The sequence below is a fragment of the Conger conger genome, chromosome 1, assembly GCF_963514075.1.
Source record: "Conger conger chromosome 1, fConCon1.1, whole genome shotgun sequence".
In the NCBI taxonomy this organism is placed as follows: domain Eukaryota; kingdom Metazoa; phylum Chordata; class Actinopteri; order Anguilliformes; family Congridae; genus Conger; species Conger conger.
The window spans coordinates 19,547,557-19,561,385 of NC_083760.1; the positions used below are offsets into that span (position 1 = coordinate 19,547,557).

The window sequence follows — 13,829 nt, forward strand, 5'->3', positions numbered from 1 at the left end:
CATGCTGGCCCTGAGGCATGAACCAATCCCGGGTGGCTGTATATTTTAATGGAAAGTAGGGAATGGCTTGTAGTGAATGGACCTGAAGTGGTGCTAAATTCTGTATGGGCCTTCAGAGACACTTTGATCGTTGAATAGGCATCGGGGAGCAGGCTGGCAGTGGCGTGTGGTGCCTTCTGGAAGCTATTCGTGTCCTCAGAGGCCCCTGGCTGCCCCTCTTCCAGCGCTGCTTCCGGCGATACTGTCATTATGCTTTCACATCGCCCACCGATGTGGCTAATGTCACTTCCAGTCACTCTTCTGGGAAAAAGGCACCTTTGTTGATAGATTCAACTTGCATATCTTTTTATTCACATTTCAGGATTATTATTATAATACCATAACATCTGTCACATTTGTTTGATCTGTGGGTATCGGTACTGGCCATGGTCTGTGCTGTTAAGAATGAGTTACTTTTGACTTGTTTTTCCAGCTGTTATGTTGTTTTTTTAGGCAAATGGATATGGTTACATATTACTGCAGTCAATGTTGTCCTGTATGAAAACACAGCAGTATTTTAGTATCTTGGATTTGGCTGATGGCTCACTTCAGGTCCCATGAAGAGAAAAATGAAACTGTCCAGCGGATTTATGAGTGAAGCTTTGCGATAAAGATGGTACGGCCAAACCGTTTACTGACATGAAAACCTTCCTTTTTTATTAATACATTGTACAACACTGTATTTGGAACAAAAAAATATATAAATAGGAAATCAAAATTGTACATTCTTTCACTAGGGTCAAAGGGTATTTTGTGTGGGTGTTAACAGACAAAACAACATACTTTTAAGTAAAAAAGAAAAATCACAAATCACCTGCATGGTGTGGATTCAAGATGCCAAAACTGTCCTTTGTGTTCATAATTCAGTCCAAACTAGGGCTGCCACGTACAGTGCCCTGTTGACCCATCTGTGTAGTGAAAGGGGCTCAGGACACCCCAACAGCAGTTCTGTTAGCATGTGGGGCTGCAGATTCCAAAGAGTGGTAGTGGGGGAGCCTTCACGTTGTCCTGAACCTCGAGTTTCACTCATTTCTTCAGTGGTCCGGACATCTTCCGCAGCCCCTTCATCCGATACAGCAGCCCGTTGATAAACTCCTGAGAGAAAGAGAGACCCAGGAGCAGACTACAGCTTATGCTTTGGGAGTCTTTCATTAAGGTTTTAAGGACAGTTTGGTTTCACAGACACAGATTAGGCTTAGTTCTGGACGCCATTGAGTTTGTATGGAGAATTTCCTTTTGAAATTGAACTTCGTCTAGGACTAGGCTGAATCTGTATCTGTGAAACTGGCCCTATGACTATACTAAATAACACTGGACATGCTGTCTTGGCAGCTTGATGGACTTGCACTGTTTTTAAGTTGGTAGGGGTTCTGTGCTTTTGTGCTTGTGTTTTGCTAATGCTAATGTCTGTGTGCAAGGGACATTTCCTTTGAGATATATTTTCAAGGTGTTATTTGGTGTGATGTATTACACAAACACAGTTTGCTCACATTTGAACATATTTAGAGTCACAGAAATGGCCTACTTTTTTTTTTCTTACCTCTTTTGGCTTGCCACATTCTTGAAGAAGTTCCTGTAAATGAAGGGGTTGTGTAAACATAGGTGGAATTAAAGCAGCAACCATTGTACTTTGTACAGTAAGTATAAACAACATGGTGTTTCCTGAGTGATTCTGGTCTTTATTACAGGAGCATTGCTGCCACACCCAAAATCAAGGACACAATAGACACCACTCATGTGATCGATACACCCATGACTGTCTTATTGTTATAGTCAGTGGTATCTGAAAGCACTTTTAATGACATCAATAAAATAAATTATCTCAGCAACATTATAACTATGGTACAGGCATAATTAGTTTTTAATTGTTTATGCATGCAAGTTTTTGCCTACCTACCTGTCTGAACAGAATAACAGGAAGCATGCCAAATTAAATCTTGGTGCAATAGGAAGAACATTTTAGGACTGATACAACTCCTCAGGCTGGCTAGAGGTGGACAAGTTCTCTGTTTTTGGGATCTGTGCTAGGGAAATCTTTCTGGTATGCTACTTTATCATACGTGGACTGCCTGTGAGAACTCACCTGCAGTTTTGATCTTTGCTCTGTGTCTGGAAGCTCCAGGAGCTCATCTATATCAATCTCTAACTCTGGAATCTCCTCCTCCTGGAGCGCAGAAAGTGAGAGGGACAGAAATATAAACATAAAAGACTGATGCAATACCACGACTGATAGATGCGTAAATGCATTACCGTTCACACAACATCGGAAGTGCTAATGGCTAATGGTAACGGTAATGGCTGCCAGAAGCATAATGCTGAAGGCGGAACACAAATTTGCATTCATATTGTACCAGAGAGCAGGTTTTCTCAGTCCTAATCAACAGCCCTAAGTGCCCTTAGGTTTCTCCACTGTACATAACGGCTGCCACTTCAATTACCAGGAACCTTTTAACTCCTTTTATTTCCGACAATGAAAAGAAGAAGAATTCTGTCAGTCTGCTGACTGAAATTGCAGTTCATGCATTGCATTGTACAATAATGAGATTGGACTGTTCGTAGACTTTCTTATGGGTGTCATCTGTATTTATTCAGAGTTAGTAATTTGGTCCTGTCTCAGCATTGTTGACTTGCAGTTGTGTTTTCGTGATGTTGCATCTATACTAATGTGGAAATGTAGTTTGCCAGGTCTGGCATTATTGCTCATATGAATCAGGTGAATGCACTTATGTTTCTTCAACACTGTAAATCACTCACAAGGATAAGAGCATCTATTAAATTAATGTAATGTAATGTGATGACCACAGTCCCAAAGGGAATATGTACATGGTAGTCGGACATATATTTCCAAACGCTTAAGATTACTCAATAGATTTTGCATAAGCTTCAGTCCTCAGGCTTTTAATCTTGTTCTATGTGGCTGACCAGGTTGCCAACTCTGGTACTGTGCTTTATACACCAACAGTTAGTCTCTTCTTCTGCTCTTATGTAAGTAGGGCTCCAATTAGAGGCAGCAATTCAAGCCAACCATTGGCCTAAAAAGTAACCATGCAGTAACCTAATTTCACAAATTGAAACTTTCTAGGCACCGAGTGCAACTACCTCTGCAGAGTCTCTATCTCTATCTCAGATTTGCTTTACAGCGGAGAAAAAACAAGCAGAGTCAGATTTCACGGATGATTCACTCGTAAACAGTTTCCCCAGCTGGCATTTCAAGCCATCATTAACTGGAAAATCCCCTAGGTTTTAATGATTATTTCATGAGACTAATGATATGCCGCTCAGTGCTCCCGGACGCAAGTTTTACACAGCAGAGCATGGTTTGGGGAAACAGCTGAAATAGTTTCACAGATCTGCTGAAGAGGGGATTAAAATAGGTGCAGTGAGCCTGCTCCTGGGGGCAAGTGTGCGGTACAACCTGCGTAATTTGAATTTGCGTGGGCTCCCTGTTAATGGTCTCATTTCACTTGTATTGCATGGGCTGACTGGCAATACAGGATGAGCTCATCTGTTGGTCGTCATTTCCCAAAGCGACATCAGTGCTTTGTTTGGTGTAATTAAGAGAACAAAACAGGAAGTGGGCAGGGCTGTAAAACAACCTCCAGGATGGAATTCAACACACTGGTCAACACGCCAACAGGTCAAGAATGTGAAATATTAATGGCCCAGAAATCATTTTACAACTGGACTACCAATTACAGGAAATATTGTAGTATCTGGAAAAAGTCGCCACCTATTGAAAATATATAAATTGAAAACAAGATCATCAATTTGCAGTGGCACAGAAACCCTTCCTTCCAGCAGAATGTTAACCGCCGCAGAAAATGGGGTGGGGGGGAAAACTGAGGTAGCAGTTTACAGCCTCCAGTCAGCAGAATGAGCTCTGCTAGATTATTATAATATTAATCACATCAGCGGGTGTCTTAAAGTCCTGTTAGAATACACGGCCCTTTAAAAAGTGAATTTTCCACTTGGGTAGACTTATACCCGTTTCCCAGAACACCTTGCAGCCAGCGTTAACGAGGAGTTAAAGGCACGACCGGCTGTGAGCTTCCCCATGCCCGATGCCGACACACGCAGATGATTTTTATATTTGTTTTTTTGCACTTGGTAACCTGTCTTTATTTGAACATTTTGTTTACATAAAGTGATTCAATTATTTTTGTAGAGTGCATTTCAGACTGCATTTCATAAAATCCCATGCCATTCAGAACACCCTTGCAAAAAGCAGTGAAAGAATTTGTCTTGTGTGTCTTGTACTGGGGTGGCAGGCATAACAAGTTATGAATTAGCTGAGTATAATGCAAATCTATTCTAAGAATAACACTAAGAATATTGAGGGTTTCCTATAGACGTACACAAATAATGTGCCATATGGAGAGAATTAGAAACTAAAGACACTATAGAAATTTCCCCCCTCCCTCATTGGAGTGCATAAGTGTTGCAATTTCAAAATACAGACATGCAGCCAAATCAGCAGGGTCACAGATTAAAAATGCTATTATAGTTATTAATAAAGACTGTGAATGGTTTTAATTAGAAAAACTAGCTTGAAATTAGCCTGCCAGTAATGACTGAATATATGAATATCAAATAACTTCAAAGAGAAGCAAAAAGGCACTTTTGTATTTTGCATTGGGAGTACTGTACCATTATTCAAACCGAGTGTCTCTGATGAAGTTGGTAGCAGGAAAAGGTGCTCCCATGTGTGTCATGAGATTACAGATGAAAAGACAACCCACAGGACCCAAATTCAAATTTAAAAGTTTTTACTTTGTCATTATGGGTTATTGAGTGTAGATTGATGGGCAAAATGGCAATTATAAATTAAATCTACAACACAATAAAGTGTGCAAAAAGTGAAGGGGTCTGAATACTTTTTGAAGCTACTGTATGTGCCATCTCATACTGATATTCCTAGAATTCTTTATTACATAAATCACACACAAATCCTATCAGTTTAGTCTAATTGTACAATTGCATGTGATCAAATTGCATGCTGATATTACTTGAAACTCTTCATGTGTACGGGCTCACTGCCACTATAGAGTCTCCTTAAATAGAATAACTACTATTCAACCATGAAGTGTCATTTTTTAAAGGATGACATTGTTTTTTTGTTTTTTTAACATTCATACACACACTCACTCACACACCGACACACCAACGGTGACTGGCCACCACACAAGGCGCCACACTTCCGATGTCAGGAGCATTTGGGGGTTAGGTGTCTTGCTCAGGGACACTTCGACACAGCCCGGGCGGGGGATCGAACCGGCAACCCTCCGACTGCCAGACAACTGCTCTTACTGCCTGAGCCATGTCGCCCCCTAAAGGATGACATTGTCCAAATACAGTTCATGAATGAATTACATCACCCCCCTAACACCTCTATAGGTCCGAGAAGCCAGGCATGGCTGTCCACGTGAATGCCTGATTGGAAATACACTATTGAGAAGTCAGGCATACCTTAGCCCAGTGGTCTCCAACCCTGGTCCTGGAGAGCTACAGGGTCTGCTGGTTCTTGTTGTTACTCTGCGCTTAATTAATCAATTAGAGCTGTTGATTACACAGTTAACTCACCTCACCTGTTTACCTGGGTCTCAGCAGAGTGCTAATTTTAAGATGAAAACAAAAACCAGCAGACCACAGTATCTCTCCAGCGCCAGGGTTGGAGACCACTGCCTAAGCAATACCTTAATACAAAACAACATACCTGTACAAAACATATACATGACCTTATGACCCCAGTGACTGTTGCATGTGCATTGAGTCAAGGTTAAAACAACCAATAATGCATTTCATGATGTCAAATGTTTACCTTTTGATCCATGTTTCTCATATCTTTTTTTAAATATGACAGATGATACAGTACTTATTTGCTTATTTCCACTCTCTATCCATATATAAAGTTGGATAAAGATGTACCTGGATAAATCTGTACTAAGTATCTTGCTCAAAGGTTCAACAGAAGCGCACTGTCAGATTCTCACTGCGTATTGAATTTATTCCTCCAATAAAATACATTACTGCCCAAAAGGTAGATACTGCAGGAAGGAGAACATCCACTGTTATTGATTTGTTGAAACAGGTTACCTAAATTGGCTTTTAGGTAAATAAAATATCATAAATGTAGCACTTTGGCTTGGATACAATATTGCAGATATAAATCGCTTTTAAACCTGCAATTAAGTGTCATGAATTTGAACATTTTCCAATTGATAACAGGAAGTCTGGCAGTGTTGCCAGAAAATCTCTAAATTTGTGAAATCTTCCAGTTTAATCAGTGTAGGTACTGCCCAAAAGATTTAAGGTTTTTAAGGTTAATAATATTCTGGGCACAGCAGGAACCCTTACCAGGAAACTGTGGTATTGTTTTGGATTTCAGAGGAGAACAATTTGCTTCAGTGGCTACATTACTAATTACGTTTTTCTCTCTATTACTAAGGGGCCACAACCGTGCAGTCTGAACATCCAGTGACAGAAAAGTTACATTCCTATTGAACATGCACCTCTGCTCCCATTGTGCAGTCTCCTGGACAAATTACTGCATTGACGGATTTCCTCATGGTAATATCAGCTTTAACATATACAATATTTTATGGATAGTACTCACACAGTCAAAAAAATGCTGATAATATACATTGACTTAATTTATCCACTGTGAACATAAAAAAATGAAAATAAAATAGAAACTAAGAGTCTACTTTCTTTTGGCAGGGATTTTTCTCATTCGCCAAAGGGTGTAATGTCAAGTACAGCCTCCAGCCATTGGGAGTATATATTAGCAATATCCTTTGAATAATTCAGCCATTGACACAGGGAGTGGCTATGAAAGCAGCCGTGTCGGAAGAAGCACAGCATGAGCTTTCCCTTAGTCTATGCAAAATTCATCATTTGTGCCAACGGCATTACAATATGCATGGTAAAACTATCAGGTCTGCCGGCTTCATCCAGCCTGGACATACATCTCGTACGTCCAAGCCAGACATCCAGTCAGCCCCGTTACTAGATATCGCCGCAACTTGAAATGACATGGAGTCCTCTTTTCACCCTTGAGTGAATGATAGCTGCTTTTGTAAACAAGGGTATTGACCCTGAGCAAGCAAAGAGTGATAAATGTCTGCAGCAAAGTAATCTTTCGGGCACTCCACACAGTGATTAAATGTGAAGATTTCACAAATGTAGAGATTTCCCGTCAGCACTGCTATCAACTGGAAAATGTTAAATTTCATGACACTTAATTGAAGGTTTAAAAGCTATTTGTCGCAAGGCGTTACATTTATTATGTGCCCCCTCATTGTCATCACCATGTATATGCCTTGCATAATTGCTTGAGAATTGTTACCTGAATTACAGTGTCATGCCTAAAGAAAAGTTTTCTTATTGCTGCAATATTTTCAGAAACAGCTATTAGTTTCTGTCTCAATTTTACATTTCTTGATACACCACAGTAGCCTTTGAATCTACTTAACAAATCTGAATTCACTATCCTGAAAAGACAGCATCATTGAAAAGATCATATGAATAACTCACAGGAGCAAACTGCATATTGTACTTTGTGGAAATGTCTAGAACATTTTGTATCATAATTTCCTAATCTGATTGTGAACAGTATCCAACAGCGTTTTAAAGCAATTTAATGCTCCTTTAGACTAATCCATGCTGCCACTCAACCATAATCCCCTTTCCTCTTTTAACAGAGATACGAGCAATTTAATTCTCACTGCAGCCTTTCAGGAAAAAAGGGGGACAAATCTCTAATGGCAGTCCATTAAAATGTTGAAACATATCATCTAAAAGGACAGCTTACCAAGAAAAATAGAGAGAAAAAAACACTGTATCTGTGTGTACAGTCTGATAGGTGAGCTGTTTGTCATATTGTTTGTATGGCTTTTCACATCGGTTAGGTTAACTTAAAATGGTCCATCAGTCAGAACTATTCAGAACTCAGGATGCATGATGCCTGCTCCTACATCTATCCCAATGCCCACTCATTGTCTGCGGATCGGGATCCTTTTGAACCCAGTGCTGTGATTGTAGCAGCTGCCTTACACATGCCTATGTATGCATGTGTAATGTCTGTTGTGGGTCTGCAATTGTTGTGATGGCTGGCTGTGCTCTTTTTACCTCAGAGCACTTGTTCTGTTGGTTACTGAAGTAGCAGGTCTATGACAGAGCCTGCGGACATAGGTAGTTGCATAGCAAGCCATATGAAAGATGAGCCTTTTCTAAAATATGGGGCTCCTTTTTGTGGTAACAAATGAAAAATACCGATTATGCAATATCATAGCTTGTGCATTTGCAAGTGTTTCTTGATTGTGATGTTCATGTCTAGGATCTGGAAGTCATCCCAACCCTGTCCAAGCTATAACTATTATTATTCATAAACATAGGCAATGTGTTCAAAGCAGTGGCTACCACACACTAAGCCTAACTAGAAAGATTTGAGCCAGTGCTTATTTTATGGATCTTACAGATGCCATATTTTACCACAATAATCCCCCAACCCAGAGTTATGAGTGTGTTGGCACATCTGCATAAGCCCTGGCCTCCAGCAGAGACATTCATCTCCCTCAGCAGTGCTATAACCACACACTCCCAATCTATACCAGTGCCAGAGTTCTGTTGCCATGGCATCCCAGGGGAACGGTGAGAAAATTGACAGAGCACAAGATATGCTTGGATTCAATATCAGCGCATGGGCAAACCGGTTTAAAGGGGCCTTGCTTTGCTGAATTCATCACCTTATCCAGCCAATCAATGAAGCAAACACTTCATTTGTTTTTTGGAGGCACGGTATTTGATGCAAGCAGTTGTTCGGACAGCTTTCCTGCAGAGAATGCTACAGTAAACCTTTCAAGTTGAATCCTCTAAAGCAGCATGGTGCAGAGGAAGAAAAATGCCATCCACCTGCTGTATCTAGACCAATCACTGCGTAGGAGGGAGGAGCTGGGGGTGGTATTGCAAAGTGTATTTAGGAATTTTCTCATCTCATGATAAATAATATTGGTTATAAATGATTGTAAAGTTAGCTTTCATAATGATTGTAATATGGTTGTTGAATATGAAGTATTTTGAATGTGAGGCTTGCTGTGATCTGTCCGCGGTATCAGTAAGCAGCAAAAACAAAGAGTAACTGGGAATAACCCAGAAATAATGCAATATACTTTCATGTACTTGGCAGACGAAAGCACTATTTTCTTTGATGAGAAGAGCTATGAGTCCCTGTTTATATCATTATTTGCATATTGTGAAAAGAAGATTATTCTTATATCCATTTCTCTTCAAGAAATAAGTGCACAACTCATAATGCTGTTAACATTTAAATAAGAAAGAAATATGCAGAGCTATAATTACTATGCACAACCAAAACCCGGTTTGAAGATAGCACTTTAGTCAGCTCTCGTAGGTGGCTCCTACACAAAGTCCCACTTGTAAGCAAATGTGTTCATAGGAATACCAGATAAAGACCAGAAGCGTACTCCCTCGGTGCTGTCACCAGACTCTCCTTCTCCTTACCGCCTTTAATTATTGACAGAGGGGACCTATGAGCCGCTCTTGGGCTTCAGCGCTCACTGGCCACAGTCTCTGTGGGAGCTCACAAGCCTTACCTCACAGTCGTACAGCAGGTGCAGCTGCCCGTCGATCCACTCCTCGATGTCCAGCCTCCGCTGCAGGTCCTTGCGGTTGTACTTGACTGTCAGCTTGCCCAGCTTACGGTGGGGGGGCTCCTCGTCCTTGTCAGGGGTTTGGAACACCACCCTGGACTGGGTGCTGGGCTCCGACGCCATGCCTTCCTCGGCCTCCGGGAAGCAGCTGAGGGAACTCTGAAAGCCGTCTCTCTCTCTCTCTCTCTCTCTCTCCCTTGCTCTCTAGCTCTCTAGCTCTCTCTCTCGCTCTCTCTCTCTTGCTCTCTAGCTCTCGCTCTCTCTCACACACACACACCCTCCCCCTCCCCCTCCCTCACTCACTGACTGCTTGTTCTCTGTGGAGGACGGTAATAGAAGACGCCTGCGTGTGTGCGCATGTGTCGTGTATGTGTGCGTACACACTGGTGCTCCTTCTGCGTGTCACAGAAAGAGAGCAGAGAGCGATGAAGGAGCTGATAAAGGCAGAGAAAAGGTCGGGAGGGCAGCAATACTATGACTCAAACAGCAAAGATTATTGCTTTGTTGGCAGTACTCCCAATCAGAATGCTTGGTCAATACAGGTGACAATAAAAAATGCTAACAAACACATGCCTGTGGACTCAGTAAACCAGATAATGAGAATCCTAGCTGTGCTCATGAGCCATGTCTAGTCAGACCATAAGAGACATACACAAACAAATATTATTTCCCCTGTGGCAAAAAAAAAGAATCAATGAGCAATGCTGCTTCTTCATATGAAATGTATAAGGCTAAATATATTTTGTATTTCCTCCATATAATTGGTTATAAAATAGATAAATAAATAAATAAACATTCTTTTGTTCTGCATCCTAGCATCCTGCAGGGAAACCCACAATTTCCTCTGTGTGAGACTAATTGATGGGGTGGATATAGTGATGAAACATACTGGGTTTGAAATGCATCTTAAAGGACCACTAAACGCAGGGTAACAACTTACCCTTCTTTCCATGCTTAATGGACTTTTTATTAAGGCTTGATATGATGTGATTAGGATACAACATAAGTAATGGAACCAGTCTGGCCATGCTTCACTCAATGACAAATTACTTTGTCCCAGGAAACAATGGAATCTGAAGAAATAACTACTAGCTGGGCACAATTACAGGACTTTTGCATCAATCTTCATTTCGAAGCCACGCAGTTGAAAAGCCTCAGATTATAAGTAGAAATTTACTATCTTATTCTTTGAGGTTTTTCATAAAGAGAACAGTACTGACCAATAAGAAAGTCATAGAGCAGTTTATAGTAAGTAAGGAGTTTTAGCAGGCAGTATGTAAAAATTCCTAAGTGGTTTACATACATTATGTTATGACTTCCTCATGAAACAGATCTAAAGCCAATCAAGCATTTATGGCATAATCTGCAACACACCTAAAACAGAATTTTCCACTGCCTCACGTGTCAGTTGATTGACTTTCCCATGGGCAAGTGGAGTCATATTCCTCACACAAAATTCCAGACTTTGGTAGACTCTTTACTTTGGCAAATAACGCAATAAACCATAGTAGCCACATGTGGTGCCAGACAATGTATTAAGTGACTTTACATTACATATCTATTTTTGGTTCATTACCTTTAATTCACTTCATCGCAAATGACTTGTTAGCCACCGTGGTTGTTCCACTGAAGGTTATGTTCATCAGTTTGGTTACTTCTCACACAGAAAAGAAGGAACATTTTTATGTACAGTATGCGTGCATTTCTGCTTATGTAGAAGTCATTTGCTCAGTAAGAAGAGAATAGCATTCTGGCCCTCCAGTGAGAAAGACCAGTTTTGTAGGGGGATATTTGTAAATGAGGGGTCTCTTGTAACATGGATATGCTCTCGTGGTTGTCTTTGAATTTAATGTTTAATGCCATAATTTTTTAACGAACATTCCCTTTTTTTTTTTGGGGGGGGGGGAGGGGTTGGGTTTACCTGACAGTTCATTCAGAATTTTGCCAAAGAGTAGGAGATAATATCATCATGGGGCACTTTATAAGAATCATTATCAGGTGTTCCTTTAATAAGCCTTGAACTTAATCATCCTCAGTTACACTGCAATTAATGATGAATGAGAATTGGTTAGAGGGCTGGGAAGTGATGTTTGACTGTGAATTTGAAGGTAAAACCCAAAATAAATTAAAGAAAACTGAAAAATATATTCTGGCTAGGTCTAACATCCGCACAAAAAAACAACACTGGGCTAAAATCATAGGTGTCCATCCTGTGCCAAACTACGACAGTTGGGACAAGATAAATAACAAGGGTACACCACAGTTTCCACTGATCCTGTTACAAAAACAATAAGACCCTGTTTTTTGTTTTTTTGTTTTGGCAGGCTGATTCAATCAACCTTAGCCCTGCCTGTTCAGCCAGCAATGCACCGTCTGTTACAAACTCTGAATTATTGAGCATCTTTGCTGCTCACCTTTCCCAATGAACAAATTCATTCAGCCCATCTCCTGCTCTTGGTTCTGCACCAGTGGCATCCCTGAAAAAGTCCAACCTGATTAAATATAGCAACAGTTTTGGGATACGCCAAAGGGCAGTCTTCATCACAGGCCTGAGCGGACCCAGTGGTGTGGATAAACTTCTTTGCATACCATCATGCCAGATCTCAACAATCATCACTGGTTCACTACGTCTTTAAAACGGGTCTTGACAGTGTCCTTGTTTGAACTGTCCTTTGATGCTGCAATTTTATTTATGAATTAATACCACAGGAATACATGTGATAGCCTTGTGAAATTGTACATGTACGTACATGATTATGTGGAAGCTTAAAAACTAAATACTTATACAGTTTTAAACCTGCATTCATTATTTATTGCCTCTTTGTAAGAACATTTTAAATGTCTTTATGTTTGTCTTTTGTTTTTCCTACAACATACCACTTCTAAGGCAGAACTTGTCTACCACAAAATCTGTGTATTTAACTTCTTGGAGGTCTGAGATATCGTTGCATCCGATATTACCAAAACCTGAAAACATGGAGCTTCAATTAGCTACTATTGTGTGGCATGACAACTGCTAAAAGATGTAGGTATATACGCTCATCGAGCACTTTATTAGGAACATTTTTACTTTATTAGACCTAAGTATTCATGCCATTATCTAATCAGCCAATTGTGTGGCAGCAGTGCAGTGCATACAATCATGTAGATACGGGTCTCAACACACAACGCATCATAACTCTAAGTGGATAGGCTACAGCAGTAGAAGTCTAAAAAATAAGTCTAATACCTAATAAAGTGCTCACTGAATGTATTATCTGAGGTTTAATAAATCGAATTAGCTAAATCATCATTTCTGACCCATGACAGCAATTTCTTCATTGAAAACACAAATTAGGCAGTATCATCAACATGTATTACCTTTCGGAAAGGGTCGTGCCATCATATTCTTAAATAATTAAGAAATTATTTAAATACTCATCACAGAGCAGACTAGTTCACTTCCTCAGTTATAACTCAGAGCGTGAGTCATTGGCAGAGCTATACCAGACCACAGGCAGCGTGAGCCACACGTATGAAGCAGTGTCCTATCCAAATAAGGTCGGTGAAAAGATGATTGACAGAATCTAATATATGTCACACTGATAGTCTGTTATTACTCTACTCCTCAATATCCTTAGTTCTATATTTTCGATATTATATCCGGTATAGGAACACAATTGCGAAAAGTCCATGTATTCAGCATGCGTCTGCCCCCATGTGGTAGCCTAATGTTTATGTAGACATAATTTAGTCACAGGCTTCCGCCTCTACGCAATCTGTTTTTCCATAAATAACGAGTTGCAGTATATATTAAATAAATACTTCTATTAATGAGCCGATTGCTATCGAGATCATTATAATAGATTAATTCTGAATTTACAATCAATATTAGTTAGGCTTTTGACTTCCTCCATAGTAACGCTTCAGTGCTGCACCATATAGCCTATTTGTCAAGTTTGTTCGTTTAGGCTAGCCTACTTGCACCATTAAAACCTCCCATATTTATAACGTACATGCATCTTTAGGAAGCCCTGCAATAAGCAGCATGGATTCACAGGTGAAAAAAGCACTTTAACTGAAATGTAGATGGTTCCCACACCCTGCCCCTACGTCATCACGTCTGTTTGTTCTCGCCTACAA

The 13,829-nt window shown here is 40.3% G+C and overlaps 1 protein-coding gene across 1 annotated transcript; it reads right to left on the reverse strand.

Annotated features, from left to right (window-relative positions):
• Positions 1 to 669: 669 nt before the first annotated feature.
• Positions 670 to 10,002, reverse strand: ppp1r14d (protein phosphatase 1 regulatory inhibitor subunit 14D). Its single transcript, XM_061217314.1, has 4 exons — positions 9,651 to 10,002; positions 2,123 to 2,203; positions 1,580 to 1,612; positions 670 to 1,134 (listed from the first exon to the last, which is right to left on the reverse strand). The coding sequence occupies exons 1-4, from the start codon at positions 9,828 to 9,830 to the stop codon at positions 1,066 to 1,068; spliced, it is 363 nt and encodes a 120-aa protein (XP_061073298.1). The 5' UTR covers positions 9,831 to 10,002; the 3' UTR covers positions 670 to 1,065.
• Positions 10,003 to 13,829: the final 3,827 nt, after the last annotated feature.

Coding starts and splice junctions, on each gene's coding strand:
- ppp1r14d (XM_061217314.1), bottom strand. CDS start 9,830: ATGGCGTCGGAGCCCAGCACCCAGTCCAGGGTGGTGTTCCAAACCCCT. Junction 2,204..9,650: donor ACCTGCTGTACGACTGTGAG/GTAAGGCTTGTG, acceptor TCTGCGCTCCAG/GAGGAGGAGATTCCAGAGTT. Junction 1,613..2,122: donor AGCAAAGATCAAAACTGCAG/GTGAGTTCTCAC, acceptor CTTCATTTACAG/GAACTTCTTCAAGAATGTGG.